At 40.7% G+C, this 19,942-nt stretch overlaps 1 protein-coding gene across 5 annotated transcripts in view; it reads right to left on the reverse strand.

The window, feature by feature from the left end:
• Dock3 (dedicator of cytokinesis 3) overlaps window positions 1–19,942 on the reverse strand; it is a 401,182-nt gene that overhangs the window by 38,912 nt on the left and 342,328 nt on the right. For all 5 annotated transcript variants that reach the window (XM_057766540.1, XM_057766539.1, XM_057766538.1 and 2 more), the window contains exons 36-40: window positions 17,537–17,597; window positions 17,311–17,404; window positions 8,311–8,459; window positions 6,844–6,930; window positions 4,858–4,962 (exon numbers count right to left, since the gene is read on the reverse strand). In XM_057766540.1, the coding sequence (XP_057622523.1) occupies window positions 4,858–4,962; window positions 6,844–6,930; window positions 8,311–8,459; window positions 17,311–17,404; window positions 17,537–17,597 (496 nt within the window). The remainder of the gene's footprint in view (window positions 1–4,857; window positions 4,963–6,843; window positions 6,931–8,310; window positions 8,460–17,310; window positions 17,405–17,536; window positions 17,598–19,942) is intronic.

Genomic DNA, 19,942 nt, shown 5'->3' on the forward strand with positions numbered 1-19,942 from the left:
AAAAACTCCAGCAAAGAACTCCTCCAGCTGATAAACACCTTTAGTAGCGTTGCAGGATACAAGATCAATTCCAAAAAATCAGTTGCCCTCCTATACACAAAGGATAAGGAAACAGAGAGGGAAATCAGAGAAGCATCACCCTTCACGATAGCCACAAATAGCATAAAATACCTTGGGGTAACTCTAACCAAGGAAGTGAAGGATCTATTTGACAAGAACTTTAAGTCTTTGAAGAAAGAAATTGAGGAGGATACCAGAAAATGGAAGGATCTCCCTTGCTCTTGGATTGGGAGGATCAACATAGTAAAAATGGCAATTCTACCAAAGGCAATTTATAGATTCAATGCAATCCCCATTAAAATCCCATCAAAATTCTTCACAGATCTTGAGAGGACAATAATCAACTTTATATGGAGAAACAAAAAACCCAGGATAGCCAAAACAATCTTATATAATAAAGGATCATCTGGAGGCATTACCATTCCTGACTTCAAACTCTATTACAGAGCTTCAGTATTGAAAACAGCTTGGTATTGGCATAAAAACAGAGAAGTCGATCAATGGAACCGAGTAGAAGACCCTGATTTTAACCCACAAACATATGAACACCTGATTTTTGATAAAGGAGCTAAAAGTATTCAATGGAAAAAAGAGAGCATCTTCAACAAATGGTGCTGGCAGAACTGGTTGGCAACCTGTAGAAGAATGAAAATAGATCCATATCTATCGCCATGCACAAAACTCAAGTCCAAATGGATTAAAGACCTCAATATTAGTCTGAACACACTGAACCTGATAGAAGAAAAAGTGGGAAGTACTCTACAACATATGGGTACAGGAGATCACTTCCTACGTTTATCCCCAGCAACACAGACATTAAGGACAACATTGAATAAATGGGACCTCCTGAAACTGAGTAGCTTCTGTAAAGCAAAGGACACTGTCACTAAGACAAAAAGGCAACCCACTGACTGGGAGAAGATCTTCACCAACCCTGCAACAGACAAAGGTCTGAAATCCAAAATATATAAAGAACTCAAGAAACTAGACTTTAAAATGCTAATTAACCCAATAAAAAAATGGGGCACTGAACTGAACAGAGAATTCTCAACAAAAGAAATTCAAATGGCCAAAAGACACTTAAGGTCATGCTCAACCTCCTTGGCGATAAGGGAAATGCAAATTAAAACAAATTTGAGATACCATCTTACACCTGTCAGAATGGCTAAAATCAAAAACACCAATGATAGCCTTTGCTGGAGAAGTTGTAGAGAAAGGGGCACACTCATTCATTGCTGGTGGGAATGCAAACTTGTGCAACCACTTTGGAAATCAGTGTGGCGATTTCTCAGGAAATTTGGGATCAACCTACCCCAAGATCCAGTAATACCACTCTTGGGAATATACCCAAGACATGCCCTATCATATGACAAAAGTATCTGTTCAACTATGTTCATAGCAGCATTGTTTGTAATAGCCAGAACCTGGAAACAACCTAGATGCCCTTCAATGGAGGAATGGATGAAGAAAGTGTGGAATATATACATATTAGAGTACTACTTAGCGGTAAAAAACAATGACTTCTCGAATTTTGCGTGCAAATGGATGGAAATAGAAAACACTATCCTGAGTGAGGTATCCCAGACCCAAAAAGAGGAACATGGGATGTACTCACTCATAATCGGCTTCTAGCCATAAATAAAGGACATTGAGCATATAATTTGTGATCCTAGAGAAGCTAAATAAGAAAGTGAACCCAAAGAAAATCGTATAGTCATCCGCCTGGAGAGGGGAAGTAGACAAGATTGCAGGGCAAAAACTGGTAACTTGCGGGTGAGGTGCATGGGGCAAAGGGGAAATGGGATGAGAAATGTGAGAAGGGGAGGATGGGAGGAGCTTGGGGGATTTGGATGGTTGGGATATAGGAAGGGTGGATACGGGAGCAGCGAAGTATATATCCTAAGGGAGACATCTTAGGGTTGGCAAGAGACTTGACTCTAGAGGGGTTCGCAGGTGTCCAGGGAGATGTCCCCAGCTGGTACCTTGGGCAACTGAGGAGATGGAACCTGAAATGACCCTATCCTATACTGATGAATATCTTACATATCACCTTAGAACCTTCATCTGGCGAGGGATCGAGGTAGAGACAGAGACTCAATTTGGAGCAACGGTCTGAGCTCTTAAGGTCCAAATGAGGAGCAGAAGGAAGGAGAACATGAGCAAGGAAATCAGGACCACGAGGGATGCACCCATCCACTGCGACAGTGGAACTGATTTATTGGGAGCCCACCAAGGCCAGCTGGTCTGGGACTGAATAAGCATGGGTTGAAACTGGACTCTCTGAGCATGGCGGACAATGAAGGCTGATGAGAAGCCAAGGACAATGGCACTAGGTTTCGATCCTAATACATGAACTGGCTTTGTGGGAGCTTAGCTTGTTTAGATGCTCACCTTCCTGGACATAGATAGAAGACCTTCGTCTTCCCGCAGGGCAGGGAATTTGGACTGCTCTTCAGTATCGAGAGGGAGGGGGAATGGTGTGGGGGGAGGAGAAGAGGAGTGAGGATAGGGGGAGGGGAGTGGGGGGAGGGGGCAATATTTGGGAGGAGGGGAGGGAAATGGGAAACGGGGAGCAGGTGGAAATTTTAATAAAAAAGAATAAAAATAAAAATAAAAAAATATATATGGAGGCTTAGACAAGACTGAGGCTCTTTAAAGCCATAAAAATAAGTTTATAAACAAGATGTTATCAAGCTTAATTGAGAAATATTTTTTGAGTAGAATAAGTTCAAGATCTGGGGATACAGCTCAGTTAATAGAGCACTTGCCTCACATGAACAAAGTCTTGGGTTTGGTTTGCATTGCGCAATGTCAGGTTCTCAGCACTCAGGAGGTAGAAGCAGGATGACCAGGAGGAGTTCAAAGGCAGTCTCAGCTACATAACTAGTTCAAAGCCAGGTTGGATATGTGAGACCCTATCTCAAAAATCAAAACCAAACAAAAAGAGGATCAAAGTGTGTCAGAAACTACTTCTGAATGCTGTACTTTCCAAATTCAGGATAGTACTACTAACACCTTAAACTTAAATATTACAGCTGAGATATTAAGTTGCCTGCTGTATTATATATGATATTTAACATAAGTTTTTCCTATTATTCCTTTAACACAACATTTTTTTTCTTTTTTCTTTCTTTTTTTTTTTTTTTGGAGATGAGGTCTGTGTAGTGCAGGCTGGCCTGAAACTTACGATCTTCATGCCTCCATTTTCAAAATGCTGGGTTTACAGTTGTGCGTTATGATTCCTGCCTTAACAATTCTCTTATAATGTGGTTTGTTACTGTAGCATTAAAAAAATTAAACTATATTTGAACAGTAGTTCCAAACTATACATAGCATATGAAGCCTGACCTTGAATGAGTTTCTTATTTATATGCATAACATCATATACTTCAGTGAACTGTAAATAAAGATGAAATTCTGCCTTTTACTTCACAATGGCTTACCTACTATCACCAGATGTATGCACAAGTTATCCTTCTGCACTGTGAGTGTACATTCTAGATCATTAATTTGGACATTTTTCTCCCATTGAAAGAGAGAAGTTGCTGTTGTTATCTTGTGTCATGGAAATGGTTTCTTAGTCTTTTGTAGCTAAATTTAGATCTTAGAACTCTCACAGGGACCTGAGAACTAAGTGTCTGTCAACGACAATTCTTCATCCTGCCTATATGGATTACAGTGCATTCAAAGGAAAAAAAACACACCATTTTAGACAAACACCCAAGAGATTTGCCTACTGTTAAGATCAGGGCTACACTAATGCTATTGGCTAAGATGAGTTACAGTGAAGGTTCCAGGCACTAGAGGCAGAAGTTGGAAAGTACCTATATAGGAGTTTTTAGGCACTAGTCACTTCCTGACACGTTCCTAGTAAACATAGAATAATACTGAGGATTAAGATAGAATTGAAGGTGACCATACTGTTAAATAAGGCAAATATTTTTGATTAACTGATCAGTTCTTTGGAAAGAAGTAGTCAGTAAAATACAGGAAATTGAAAGGCGAATATACAGGTGTTAAGTGAATTACATGTATAATATAAATGTTCTTGTGGGCTATGGAGATAGTTTAGTTGGTACCTGTAGTGCAAGAATGAGGACCTAAGCTTGGATCCCCAGAATCTATGTAAAAAGCTGGTCATGGAGGTATGCACATCTAACCTTAGCACCAGTAATGTGAAGGTTGATAGATTCATGAAGCTCACTGGCCACACAGCCTAATGGGATTAATGAGCTTCAGGCTTTCGAAAGTAAGGTGAAGAAGGTAGAGAAATATCTTAGCAGTTAAGAGCACCTACTGCTTTTGCAGAGGATCTGAGTTAATTTTCTAGCACACACATCAGAAGGTTCACAACTCTCTGTAACTCCAGTCACACAGGGATATAATGACCTCTTCTAGGCTCTGCAGGCACGTGCACTCTTATATATATATACTCTCTCTTTCTCTCCCTCCCCCTCTCTCTTTCTTAAAAATAATACATATATTAACCCCAGTACTCCGGAAGCAGAGACAGGCTGTGAGTTTGAGGCCAGCCTGGTCTACAAGAGCTTCCTTCAGGACAGGCTCCAAAACTACAGAGAAATCCTGTCTTGAAAAACTAAAATAATAATAATAATAATACATATAAAACAATAAAGTGGAAGGTGATAGAGGAAAGACACCTGACATCTACCTCTCACCTTAGTATGCATGTGTGAACATGTGTATATACCAACAAAGGATACACTACCTACCCACCATCAGCACTACCCCCATCACACACACTTAAAATTATTGTGACCACTTGAATGGACTTACCCGAAGAAAGAAAGGAAACTTCCTGCCATAAAAGCCAACCCGGAAGAACTCAGGCTCTAGGCGTTGCTGCTCTATAATATTGTCATAGTAGCTGGCCTCCATTTTCTGTTAACAATAAAGGTGTGGTTGTTATCCAAAGCAAGTTCTCCTAGGCTCAACTAGACATTGTCTGCTAGAGACAGATCATGGTAATTCAATCTAGGAAACAAAGAAGTAAACCCCTAGATACTAGCAGCCTCTCTCCAGAGAACTGCATCATCGGGGAGGAAAGCCCTCCGTCCTTCTTCACTGTCATCTACAAGCCTGCCTATTGCACCCCTGTGAGGTTGCTCTCAATAGTTTCCCTGGGCATGGACCCAGATCCATAGAGATCTGAGGCCTGAACTTGAGAGGTAAATATTTAACATGATTTGACTGACACTTGCTACACCATCTGATCCTTGACTAGGGCTGCTGGGAGCTGTCAACCAGCAACTCTCACTACCACTGCATGCCAGTCCATCTGCATCCACTCTTTTTTTTTTTTTTTAACATACTCGACTTATTGAATTTTTTCCTTTGAATAGCTTCAATCAAGAAAAGATTTCATAAAGTTATTTACAAGTCTAAATTACAATTATGAATATCTACCTTTTTGACAACAGGGTATCATTCTTGAACAACAATACAATTTTAAGAAAATACAAAGATGTGATGTTATTTCTGATATATAAAGTTACTTTTTAAAAAAATCCATGGTCTTAGGGAATTCACAGATCTTAACAGGAAGTAACTTCTATTAATTTCATGTGCACATAATTACTAAATTGTAATACATTAAAAATACATGTAAATGCCCAGATAGTAAAAAGTTAACACCCTATCTTGTTAAAAAGTTCCGAGTAAGTTCTCACTATATTAAACCCTTTTCTTTGATTCATCAAAGCTGCATCTGCATCCACTCTTATTCACTGGAATTAAGATAATATTAACCACAGTTAGGAAGCCTTAATTGCGAACATCACTGATGTTGGTTCCAATTTATGAGATTTTAAATTTGAAAAGATAACTAATATTCATGTCTAACATTACAAAGTCAGCAAGTTTTTCAGTATGGCTATTCTAGCTTCAAATTTAAGCATCTTTAGTCAGTAGCCCTCAAACATCAGCCAAAAAGCTACTTTAGAGAATCCTGTCCAAATTCAAATCTAGACCAGAGATTCTGGTCTTAGCTCAAATGCCTTAGCCAGAGACAGGGGTGTAGTAGATGATACTCTGAAACCACTATTTCTTCTCTGATGATGAAATAAGAACATATTGTGATTTAGAAGATAGCACTGGTAATAATAAAAGACTTTACAAAGACTTTCAAAATCCATGGGACATTTCATGTAATTTTAAATATTTTGCTCTAAAGAGGGGAGCAAGGACAAAGTGCTTAAATAATTACAAGATGTAGTGGGGAAAGTTCTTACAGTATTAGGTGCTGGTGAGCTATAAAAGCATTTGCTGGCAGCACAAGCCTGGTGATCTGGGTGTGCACTCCAGAACCCATGTGAAGATGAAAGGAAAGAATGAACCCCACAAAGCAGTCATCTCACTCCACACATCAAGCATGCCTACCTTATATCATGCACACTCACAAATAATAAATTAAAAATTTTTATATATCACTGAACAAAACAAGTTCATGAAAAACTTCTTCATGAAACTAGGTTGTACACATGCACATATGCATGCACGTGCACTGCGCGCACACACACACACAGAAATCACTATTCTATCATGCCTTCTTTCTCTGAATACAAGTAGCTTTTAGGGTTCAGATAATAAAGCTACCTATCAGGTATGTGTTTTTGTTCTCCAGTCAGACAGTAAGTATCTTAAGGGCAGAAATCTAGTCTCTGTCCATGGTAATAAGCTAAGAGCCTTGGGCATCACTTAAAAATTGATGCCAGAAGCCCAGGAGTCTTTGGTCAGTCATACAGTGGAAGAGACAAAGCTTACCCGAATCCAGCTGAGGCTCTGATAATCATAGAGGCTCTCATACTGACATGCCAGCTCTCTACACAGAGGGATTCCAAACTCCCAGCTCTGGATAAAAGAGAGGAACAGGGCTTCAGCACTTCAAGCATTCTAGGAATGGTTAAATCCACACTGAACATATGAAAGACTAAAATAAAAGGCTAGCTCCAACTCATGTATTAAAAGGAACACGATCTTCAAAACCAATTTATATAGAGTAACACACAACACTGTTGTTTTCTAGCTCATGCAGAGCTTTCTAGTTTTTGCTCAAATGTCTTATCTTCTTGATGTGGGATTCCCCTCTGTATGCTGTGAATACCATTAGTTAATAAAAAATCTGCTTTGGGCCAATTGCAGCACAGAATAGGGCAAGGTGGGCATTCCAAGCAGATAGAGGAGGAGAGAGTAGGCAGAGTCAGGGAGATGCCATGTAGCTGCCGCAAGAGACAGATGCCAGATGCCAGACAGAACCTTACCAGTAGGCCACAACCACGTGGTGATACACAGATTAATAGAAATGGTTAATTTAAGATATAAGAGCTAGCCAGTAGGAAGCATGAGCTAATAGGCCAAACAGTATTATAATAATACAGTTTCTGTGTGGTTACTTCAGGTCTGAGCATCTAGGAAATGAACAAGCAGCCGCTGTCAATAGCTTCTATGCCTCTCTTGACTGCTTTTAGAAGAGGTACTTCTTAGTATATTTTGGTCTGCTGTTTTATGTTATCTCTTAAAAATATATTTACTTTTTTGTTGTATTTATTAGTCTATATTAGAAGATAAACTACATAAGGGAGAAAGCTATGCTTATGTACTTTATTTTCAGATGCTAGAACAATAGCAGGTATGACAGCTATTCAGTACTTCTTTAATAAGTTAATAAAGGGATTATGAACCTTTGAATAGGGATCAATTGAGTTAAGAAAAATTATGGCAATCCGGCAGAAAGGAGCTGGCAAAGATCTGGCAGTAGGCCCAACACTTTTCTTTTATGAAAAGACTATAACTTTAGGCTTCAGATGATCTTTGCCTACTTGGAGAATATATATTGTTCCTGTGATGCAGTTCCTGTTACAGCAAGAGGCCCATCTAACAGGTGCCTGAAGAAGGTTGTAGTGAACTTCATTCTAAGCAACTGTTCATTGTCTTCCTTTTTTTCTTTTTGTGGTGCTGAGGACTGAACCCACCAGGACCCTGTGAAAGCTGGGTAAGTTCTTTACCACTGAACTATACTTTCATCTTCCTCTCAATTATTACTATATTTTCTTTCTCTTTGGTACTTAGAAACATTACTTTACATGATATTTAATTCAGTTTATTCTTCCCAGATTCCAAATACTAATTCAAACTTATACATGATACCTATCACCAACCTCAGCTATTACAAAGATGTCACACAGTACAGCAGAAGTTGAGGGGCTGAAGGTCTTGCTTTCTGACAATTACCTTGCCTTTGTTGAAGTAGTGGATGATCTTCCTACACAGTCCCTCTTTCCGCTGCCACTCAGTCTGGGATGGGTAGTGTAGGAACTCCCGTAGTGGCCTATCTTCCCATTGCAGTAGCTCACAGTAAAGAAGCAGGGTGAATGCAGCCTCTGTAGGGATAGACAGCATAGGGCTCAGGGTTTCCTCTGTGGGCCCAGGAAGAGCTGAGCAAGAGTATCAGAGCAAGGCATGGGTAGCACAAATTAGGAATACTAGATACCAAAGATCAGACTAATGGACTGTCTAAGCTAATAACTCTTGTTTACAGAATGAAGGAGCCAATAATGCTACCAGTACCTGGCTACCTGTTTTGAGTTCCAGATAAAGAATAAAGAAAGGTTCACATATAGAAACCCACTAGTTTAGAAGTTTCTTAAAATATATACAAATATGACAGGAATTTAAATGGAGTAATTATATAATTGGGGAGATGATGCTCCAATTAGACATCTTATGCCACCAAGTAAAACCTCCAGGGCCACAAATGAGTTATATCTTGTTGACTAGTTGGTCAAAGGAGTCCCATAAGACCCCCTAAACATCACAGGCTATTCCCAAGGCTATTGGTTATTTTCCACAACCTGACAGTGAGGCTCTATTGCTGAAGATACTACTTACATCATCAAACGTTGCAGAAATGGAGCTGGAGCCCAACTAGAAGCATCACCCCCTACTGACTAGAATTTGCGTTGCTGGAAGGTATTCTACATATTACCAGAGACAAAAAGTAATCATCAATACCATCCAGTTACAAACCCTGTGCCCAACAATAGCAACCTGCCTGTAAGATATACTGGCGCAATAGTGGCAAGAATTTTAGGGAAGTAACCAACTATTTTTTGATTGGATTTAAGGCCCAGTCCAGGAGACAGAATCCATACCTGATACTACTTAAGTGGCCAAGTATTGAGACTAGACCTGGGAGAAAATCTACAATATTTTTTTCTTCTAAAGAAACATAGCAATAAAATGACTCCTAATGACATTGCAACATCCACAGATCACTCAGTCCTCATTAGAGAAGCTTTTTCTTTCAGTGGATAGTAATTAACACAAACCAACAACTGAACAATATACAGAGAGTGAGATACTTTGGAGGACTCAGCCTTAAACGGGATGTCTTCATCAAACCCCTCCCCTCAAGGCTCAGGGATCCATGTTGAAGAAGAGGTGGAAAGATTATAAGGCCAGAAGTGATGAATGACTTCAAGGAAGCAGGATCTTCCAGACCCAACAGCACTGATGCACATATGAACTTAAGAGACTGTGACAGCAGGCACAGGATATCAATAGGTTCAAACCAGACAAAGTCCCAACTCTCAGAAGGGAAGGTGGACACAAAAGTTCCGTGCCTAACCAAGAAGCATTTGCAATTGATACCTACTGGGAAATGGGAAATTAGTTTTCTAAAATGGCACCTCACTGGGTATATCAACTACACTCCAGCATAGGTCTGATGCCTAGAAGTAGTTGTCCGTGCAAAACAGACTCCATGTTTGGTTTTTAGTGGGGGAGCTTTTTGTTTTGCTAATTTTTGTCTTAAGTTTTTTTGTTTGTACTTTCATTGTTTTTGAGAGGGAGAGATGGAGAGGGAGAAGGAAAGGAGATGGAGAGTGAAGAGAGAGGGATAGAGGGAGAGACAGAGACAGAGAGAGCATGAGTGCATAAATTTGAGTGGGTAGGGAGGTAGGAAGGATCTGGGAGGAATTGGGAGGGGAAAGAATATGATCAAAATATATTTATATGATAGTGTACATAAGCGACCCCAAAAACTCCAGCAAAGAACTTCTTCAGCTGATAAACACCTTTAGTAGCGTTGCAGGATACAAGATCAATTCCAAAAAATCAGTTGCCCTCCTATACACAAAGGATAAGGAAGCAGAGATGGAAATCAGAGAAGCATCACCCTTCACGATAGCCACAAATAGCATAAAATATCTTGGGGTAACCCTAACCAAGGAAGTAAAGGATCTATTTGACAAGAACTTTAAGTCTTTGAAGAAAGAAATTGAGGAGGATACCAGAAAATGGAAGGATCTCCCTTGCTCTTGGATTGGGAGGATCAACATAGTAAAAATGGCAATTCTACCAAGGGCAATTTATAGATTCAATGCAATCCCCATCAAAATCCCATCAAAATTCTTCACAGATCTTGAGAGGACAATAATCAACTTTATATGGAGAAACAAAAAACCCAGGATAGCCAAAACAATCTTATATAATAAAGGATCGTCTGGAGGCATTACCATCCCTGACCTCAAACTCTATTACAGAGCCTCAGTATTGAAAACAGTTTGGTATTGGCATAAAAACAGAGAAGTCGACCAATGGAACCGAGTAGAAGACCCTGATTTTAACCCACAAACTTATGAACACCTAATTTTTGATAAAGGAGCTAAAAGTATTCAATGGAAAAAAGAGAGCATCTTCAACAAATGGTGCTGGCAGAACTGGTTGTCAACGTGTAGAAGAATGAAAATAGATCCATATCTATCACCATGCACAAAACTCAAGTCCAAATGGATTAAAGACCTCAATATTAGTCTGAACACACTGAACCTGATAGAAGAAAAAGTTGGAAGTACTCTACAACATATGGGTACAGGAGATCACTTCCTACGTTTATCCCCAGCAGCACAGACATTAAGGGCAACATTGAATAAATGGGACCTCCTGAAACTGAGTAGCTTCTGTAAAGCAAAGGACACTGTCACTAAGACAAAAAGGCAACCCACTGACTGGGAGAAGATCTTCACCAACCCTGCAACAGACAAAGGTCTGATCACCAAAATATATAAAGAACTCAAGAAACTAAACTTTAAAATGCTAATGAACCCAATAAAAAAAATGGGGCACTGATCTGAACAGAGAATTCTCAACAGAAGAAATTCAAATGGCCAAAAGACACCTAAGGTCATGCTCAACCTCCTTAGCGATAAGGGAAATGCAAATTAAAACAACTTTGAGATACCATCTTACACCTGTCAGAATGGCTAAAACCAAGAACACCAATGATAGCCTTTGCTGGAGAGGTTGTGGAGAAAGAGGCACACTCATTCATTGCTGGTGGGAATGCAAACTTGTGCAACCACTTTGGAAATCAGTGTGGCGATTTCTCAGGAAATTTGGGATCAACCTACCCCAAGATCCAGTAATACCTCTATTGGGAATATACCCAAGAGATGCCCCATCAAATGACAAAAGTATCTGTTCAACTATGTTCATAGCAGCATTGTTTGTAATAGCCAAAACCTGGAAACAACCTAGATGCCCTTCAATGGAGGAATGGATGAAGAAAGTGTGGAATATATACATATTAGAGTACTACTCAGCAGTAAAAAACAATGACTTCTCGAATTTTGCGTGCAAATGGATGGAAATAGAAAACACTATCCTGAGTGAGGTATCCCAGACTCAAAAAGAGGAACATGGGATGTACTCACTCATAATCGGTTTCTAGCCATAAAATAAAAGACATTAAGCATATAATGTGTGATCCTATAGAAGCTAAATAAGAAAGTGAACCCAAAGAAAATCATATAGTCATCCGCATGGAGAGGGGGAAGTAGACAAGATTGCAGGGCAAAAACTGGGAACTTGCGGGTGAGGTGGCATGGGGCAAAGGGGAAATGGGATGAGAAATATGAGAAGGGGAGGATGGGAGGAGCTCGGAGGATTGGGATGGTTGGGATATAGGAAGGATGGATACGGGAGCAGCGAAGTATATATCCTATCTAAGGGAGCCATCTTAGGGTTGGCAAGAGACTTGACTCTTGAGGGGTTCGCAGGTGTCCAGGAATATGTCCCCAGCTGGTACCTTGGGCAACTAAGGAGAGGGAACCTGAAATGACCCTATCCTATACTGATGAATATCTTGCATATCACCTTAGAACCTTCATCTGGCGATGGATCGAGGTAGAGACAGAGTCTCAATTTGGAGCAACGGTCTGAGCTCTTAAGGTCCAAATGAGGAGCAGAAGGAGGGAGAACATGAGCAAAAAATCAGGACCACGAGGGATGCACCCACCCACTGTGACAGTGGAACTGATTTATTGGGAGCCCACCAAGGCCAGCTGGTCTGGGACTGAATAAGCATGGGTTGATTCCGGACTCTCTGAGCATGGCGGTCAATGAAGACTGATGAGAAGCCAAGGACAATGGCACTAGGTTTCGATCCTAATACATGAACTGGCTTTGTGGGAGCTTAGCCTGTTTGGACGCTCACCTTTCTGGACGTAGATAGAAGGACCTTGGTCTTCCCGCAGGGCAGGGAATTTGGACTGCTCTTCAGTATCGAGAGGGAGGGGGAATGGAGTGGGGGGAGGAGAAGAGGAGTGGGGATAGGGGGAGGGAAGTGGGGGGAGGGCAATATTTGGGAGGAGGGGAGGGAAATGGGAAATGGGGAGCAGGTGGAAATTTTAATTAAAAAAGAATAAAAATAAACAAATAAGTAAAAAAAAAATAAAAAAAAATATATATTTATGAAAAAAAGCTTTTTTTTTTATTTAAAAAAAAAAAGAATGGCCCAGCTACTTTAAGGCTATGCACAGTTGTCTTGCTTTGGGTAACACAGACACTTGAGAGTTTTTAGGTTCCTTTCTGTTCATTTTGCTCTGGCTTTCTTTCTAACCTTCTTAGAATTGGTTCTTTTTGGTGAGTACCAAGTCATCAAGACTTCCCCTAACACTCCTTAATCTACTCTTGCCTACTGCTCCAGGAAGTATTCTTTCCTCTTTTATTGTCACTGTTTCTAAAAGGACGAAAGTTATGGAATGTGAGCAGGTATTGACTCTGGGATGAGTTTGGAGCCAGAGACTCTATTCTGGAGGAATTTGCTGATACTGGTCTCAGACTGTAGGCCTAGCAATATTTTATATGTGGAACAGTTAGTGATAGTTGCATAAAAACATAGCATTCTTTGATGTTTAGTGTAAATTACAAGCAATAAGTCATGCTGAATTTCAACCATAGTCCAGAGCCCTGTTAAAGAATTCTTTTTCTTCTTCTGTTTGGTAATTTTAATGGCATTTCCCCACCAGCAAGTTAATAATTCTAGCTTCTGCCCAGATTCCTAGGTCATCCTAAAAAGTGCCCACATGATTATAATTAATCTCATTTCTAATCATCTTGTGATCCATTTCGAGTTTTCACTGATCCACTCTCTGAACTTCTCATTCTTCTCTCTCTATTTGTGCCGTGACACTGGCATCTCCTACCAGGCCCTCTTTATGAAACCTGGAGAACTGCATGAAACCTTCCTCATCCTAATTGTGACAGGTGGTCCCGGATTCTACAAGGAAGCAGGCTGAGTAAGCTAGGGCAAGCAAGCCCACAAGCAGCATCCCATACATGGTCTTTACATCAGCTCCTGCCTCCAAGTTCCTGCCTTGTTTCAGCTCCTGTCCTGACTTCCTTCAAATATGAACAGAAATATGGAAGTGTAAGCCAAATAAACACTTTCCTTCCCAACCTGCTTTTTGATCATGGCGTTTTGTGGCAGTGACAGAAACCCTAAGATCCTTGTCTATATTATTTTTACATGTAACACCTACAGCTACAAAATACCAAGTATAGCACTTCTCTGTTCACATCCATGACTCAGTCTCTTATGTAATAGCCTAGCCCTTGAGTTTAGCAAATGTCTATACTAATACATGGAATTTATTTTTATATTTTAATTAATTATTTATTTTTATGTATATGGATTTAACTTTTTTCTTTATTCTTTGTGTCTTTCACATCATGCATTTCCACCTTATTCATCTCTCTGTCTCTTTGTACCCATCCTCTGCCCCTGCAACCTCGCCCCACAATAAAATAAAATTTAAGAGAACAAAAAAAAGAATCTCATCATGGAATCTGTAGTGTGACACACTGAGTCACAAAGTAAATCCTTTTATCCATACAGCTTTATTTGCTAGTGTTCATTGAAAAGTCATTGGTCTGGTTCGAGGCCTCTGGTTTCTGCTACACTATCAATGCTGGACCCTCATTGGAACTCCTTTTGGCTATTCTGCTGTTGCTTGTGTTGTGGAGGTTCTGTAGTTTTGAGTCTGCAGGACCAGTCCTTTCACATGCCAGCAGATCACAGATGGGGTGATGTTGGAGACCTAGTTCTGTGCCTGGGTGGTTGCAGCTCTGGTCAGTACACCAACTCTCCCTTGTCCTTACCTTGTCCTGCACTGCATGGCTAGTTCACCCTTTGCAGTAATGATCAAGGGGCAGGGCCAGTTCTCCTGCTTTCACCCTTGGGGTTGGTTCTCCCACACCTACATCTTCAGGGTCAGTTCAACTGTGCTGCCCAGGAATAGCTAGGAGTCACTCTCATAAGTGCTGCAGGACCAGGTCTCCCCTTCTTATGACCTCAGTACCAGCATGCATGGATGTTTTCTCTGCATGTGTGTTTGTGAATCACATGTGTGCAGTGCCTGCAGAAGACCAAAGAGTGAGCTAGTGCCCCTGGGGCTGGAGTTACAGATGGTTGTAAGCTATCAAATGAGGGATGGAACCAAACCTGGGTCCTCTGGAAGACCAGGCAGTGCTCTTAACCACTGAGCCATCTCTCCAGCCCAATACAAGGATCTGAAGAAACTCTTTCCTTTCACTATGCTTTTAGAGTTGTTCACAGCATGATTAGTGGGTATAAAACACAGTAGATTTAGTCATGTTATTCAAAGTAATATAATTTCTCTTAAAATATTCACTCACTCATTCATTCATCATCCATCATTCATTCATCTATTTATTTGGTTTTTTGAGACAAGGTTTTTCTGCGTAACAGTCCTGGCTGTCCTGGAACTAGCTCTTGTATACTAGGCTGGCTGCAAACTCACAGAGATCCACCTGCCTCTGCCTCCTGAGGGGTTTGATGAAGACATCCAATTTAAGTCTGAGTCCTCTAAAGCAATATACAGCAAACCGACAGCCAACATCAAATTAAATGGAGAGAAACTCAATGCAATTTCACTAAAATCAGAAACAAGACAAGGGTGTCCACTCTCTCCATATCTATTCAACATAGTTCTTAAAGTTCTGGCTAGAGCAGTAAGACAGCAAAAGTAGATCAAGGGGATTCAAATTGGAAAGGAAGAAGTCAAACTTTTGCTATTTGCAGATGATATGATAGTATACATAAGTGACCCCAAAAACTCTACCAGGGAACTCTTACAACTGATAGAATGGCAGAATACAAGATCAACCAAAAAAAAAAAATCAGTAGTCCTCCTACATACAAATGATAAAGAAGCTGAGAAAGAAATCAGAGAAACATCGCCCTTCACAATAGCCATAAATAACCATCCTGAATGAGGTAACCCAGACCCAGAAAGATGAACATGGTATGTACTCACTCATAAGTGGATACTAGCTGTAAAGCAAAGAATATTGAGCCTATAGTCTATGATCCTAGAGAAGCCAAGTAACAAGGTGAACCCTAAGAAAAACATACATAGATCCACCTGGAAAGGGGAAATAGACAAGACTGCCTGAAAAAAATTAGGAGCATTGGGGTTGAGGGGGGGAGAAGAGAGGGTGGAAGGGGAACAGGAGTGGAAAAGGGGAAGGGAGAGGAGAACTTGAGGGAACGGGATAGTCGAGATGGAGGAAGGACAGAGATGAGAGCAAGGAAAGAGATATCTTGATTGAGGGAACCATTATGGGGTTAGCAAGAAACCTGACTCTAGAAAAATGCCCAGGAATCCACAGGAATGATCCCAGCTAAGACCCTAAGCAATAGAGGAGAGGGTGTCTGAACTGGCCTTGCCCTGTAGTCAGACTGATGATTATCTTAAATATCACCATAGAACCTTCATCCAACAACAGATGGAAACAGAGACAGAGACCCACATCGGAGCACTGGACTGAGCTCCCAAGGTCCAGTTGAAGAGTGGAAGGAGTGAGAATATGAGCAAAGGGGTCAAGACCATGAGGGGTTCATCCACTGAGACAGTTTGCCTGAGCTAATGGGAGCTCACCAACTCCAACTGGACTAGGAATGAATAAACATAGCATCAAACTAGTCCCTCTGAATGTGGTTGACAGTTGTATGGCTGGGGTAGACTGAGGGGCCATTGGCAGTGGCACTGGGATTTGCCTCTACTACATGTACTGGCTTTTTGGAATCCTATTCTCTTTGGATGTATACCTTGCTCAGCATAAATATTGTGGGGGAGGGCCTTGGACTTTCCACAAGGCAAAGTGCCTTACCCTCTCTTAGGATTAGAGGGGGTGGGGTGGGAGGGTGTGTGGAGGGAATGGGAGGAGGGGAGGGAGTGGGAATTTGGATTGGTATTTTTTTAAAGTAATAAAAAAAAAGAAAGAAAAAAACAGCAACAACAAAAAGAACAGAGCTTGGTCACAGGAGAAAAGATGGTTCTTTAGGGGACTATGGTACAAGGGAATCACACAGAACATCCATGCATGCATCCTTCCTCTTCATTCAGAGATGATCTCAGTAAACACATCATGACAGGCACTTTGCATAGACTGTAGACATAAAGGAAAGGCTCACATCTGTCCTGTCAAGAAGATTAATGCTGTCCACACTCTGTATTGGAAGCTCAGTGTAAGAGCTGGCGTGCAGTTGCAGAGGAGTCTGATCTACCAGTGAGCTCTAGAAATTCCAGGATTAAGGAGGTATTCCTTTGCTACGGTCTTGGTTACTTTCAGCTTTGTTAAGACATAAGCAAAGTTATATTTCTGAGGAGTGACAGAACTTCAAATGTTCTGAACCTGCTGCGCAAGCATTTGGAAGTTACTCTTAAGTCCTCAGAGACATGGAGAGGAACAGAGGTGAGTGGAACAGTCCCAGACAGTAGAGGACATGTATGGAGCACATGTCAAGAAGGAGTGAGGGACCCGGCACTGCTGAGATCTGGCAGATGTCATTCTGAAGTCTTTCTCTGTATAGTCCCCATGTCTGTCCTAATGGGAAGACACAGTTCTTTCCTTTCTCTGACTCACCTGTGTAGTTTTCAGCCTGTAAGTGCATGTCACAAAGCTTATGGATGTATCGAATATACATTTCCTCTTTGTTAATCTCAGATTTGTAAAAGTTCTGTAAGAGAATGAAATATATTTAAGATGCAAGAGTCTATCCCCTTTGAAGGTCATTTCCAAGCTCCAGTCAGCCAGCAAAAACCCTGGCTTTGTCATCAGGAGGGAAGGAGGAAGAACTTTGTCCTCTCACCATTAGGTTAACAGTGCAGCCAATCTTCTTGTTCTCTGTTTCTTCTCCTTTCATGCAGTCCCTGAAAGAGAGAACATAGATGTGACCCTGATATGAAGTGATATCTCCTGGGACAATACATAAAACAGCAGCATTACTGGACTATCAGCATGATCAGTTCTGAAAGTAGAATGCCTTTGAACAAGAAGTCCTTCAACAGAAGAAGATTGTATTGTGAGACCGTTCTCAGCTTTGTACCCAATCCTGGGGTTAAAAGATCTCCGTTGAGCTCCTTGTTCTGGTTGCAGAGTATATAGTCCAGATGTATCCTCAAGGTATTAAATGCCCCTTACCAATCTCCTTAGTACAGAGGGATGTGTCTGTAAGGCAGATGGCCAAATTCTCAAGTTCCCAGGGAGGCAGAGAGTTATTCTTAGGGGGCAAGTTTCATATTATGGGAAAATGTGAACTAGAAGCCACACTCTAGTCTAGAATTCATATAAAGTTAAGATATTACTGTCAAAGCTGAGGAGGACTTCTTAGAAGTTTGGCCAGTCTAAAAATAGGACTCACACCAAAGGTTCAAGTCATGCAGGACCACAACTTACTAGAAAAAAATTAAGATTTTATATATAGCTCCTATCTAAATGTCATATATATATTACACACACATATACTGTCAATAACTGTTTAAGTTCTTGGATAAAGGAAAAGATTTTCTTGATTTTGGCATAGTCTCTCCTGCAAGTTCATTTGATTGATCATTATTTACTGTGTACCTGTCAGAGATAAGCAGAGTACCAGAAGAAAGTTTAAGTATCCTGATTCAAGGAGTTGGCTCTTTTCTGTCAAACTGAGTCAGAGAGATGGCAAATGAAGCATACCCAGAAAGCCGGGTGAGCTCTTGGCTTGGGAAAGCCTCTCTGATGGTTTGGAATGGGGAGTTATTCTAAGTAAATGACACAGTGTAAAGAAACCTGAAGGGAAAAGATCAATGAAGAAGAAAATGGATGGTGATCTAGAGCACAACCTTTGAATCAGCTACAACTTGGCTCAACTTTGGCAACAGAACTTTTCACGTGTACTTTTTCATTGATAACTGCAAAAGTACTCCTTCAGGGATGCAAATGAGATTAGAGGCAATGCATACATAACACTAACATGGTAGTTTTTCTTTTTCCTTCCTCCCTTCCTCCCTTCCTCCCTTCCTCCCTTCCTCCCTTCCTTCCTTCCTTCCTCCTCCTCCTCCTCCTCCTCTTCTTCCTCTTTTTTAGTAGATAGAACCACCACAAAAATCATGGTGTTTTTCTTCACGTTCACTAGGAGCAATACTTGGGAGCTGGAAAGCAGTGTGTGAACACTGGGGACTGGAAGGACATGAAAGGGCAAAGACCCGTTCATGTTTGAAGACATGTAAAAGATTGTGTACTTGTTTTACAGAAACCATACTGAGACAAGACATGAAATTAGTTCTGGCCATGAGTTTCATTTGTTTATAGAAGAAAGAAAGAAAGAAAATCAGTCAGTTAAAAGAAGGTCTTTAAGTCTAAGGGACTGATTTTGGGTCTTTCAGATAGATGGTGAATATTAACAACCTTCAGTAAATACTGCAATAAGAGAAAGATATAGCTGAGTGGTAGTGGTGCACACCTTTAATTCCAGCACTCAGGAGGCAGAGGCAGGCAGATCTCTGTGAGTTCCAGGACAGCCTGTTCTACAGAGGGAGTGCCAGGACAAGCTCTCAAGCTACACAGAGAAACCTTGTCTCAAAAACCCCGAGACAGAGGGGGCAGGAGGGAAGAAAGAGAGCAAGCTTTAGCCCACATCTCTTTTCTGTCTGACGGCAGGTACAGGAGAAGGCTGGGACCTGATATGTAAGAAGCCTTTTAGTTTAAAAATGGCTGACAAGGGCTATCTTTGACCTTTTAAGGTGCTAGTAAAATAGGCAGAAGCTTGCACAAACCCTGTGCTACAAAAAAAGAGGGGATGTTTGGGATAGAAATTCCATTTCCATGGTCAAGTCAATGTACTGACATCTGAGTATTCTGAATGGCAGTGCTTTCTTCTTCAGAAGCAACTGGAGAAAGTCTGAGCATCCTATTTCTTAATTCAGGGGTTTGTACATCTGTGGCATTATGGCTTGAGATTGGTTTTATGCCTTTATCATCCTATTTATTCTCATCTTTTTGACTTCCAGAAAATATTCTTAGCAACTATCTAAGTCCTACTGAGATCATAATTAAGACTTTAGAGCAATTCAGCAGTCATGACAGGACTAGAAAAGTAGGCTTTCACAAAACAATTCTAATTCCACATGAATTCTCAGGCTGAACATAACAGAGATCCCAGAATTCACAAACCATTTCCTCTAATCTGTTCCCATGGCTAGGATTAGGGGACAGGAATAGATTTTAACAAGAGAATATA

The sequence above is a fragment of the Chionomys nivalis genome, chromosome 4 (assembly GCF_950005125.1).
Source record: "Chionomys nivalis chromosome 4, mChiNiv1.1, whole genome shotgun sequence".
Classification (NCBI taxonomy): Eukaryota; Metazoa; Chordata; class Mammalia; order Rodentia; family Cricetidae; genus Chionomys; species Chionomys nivalis.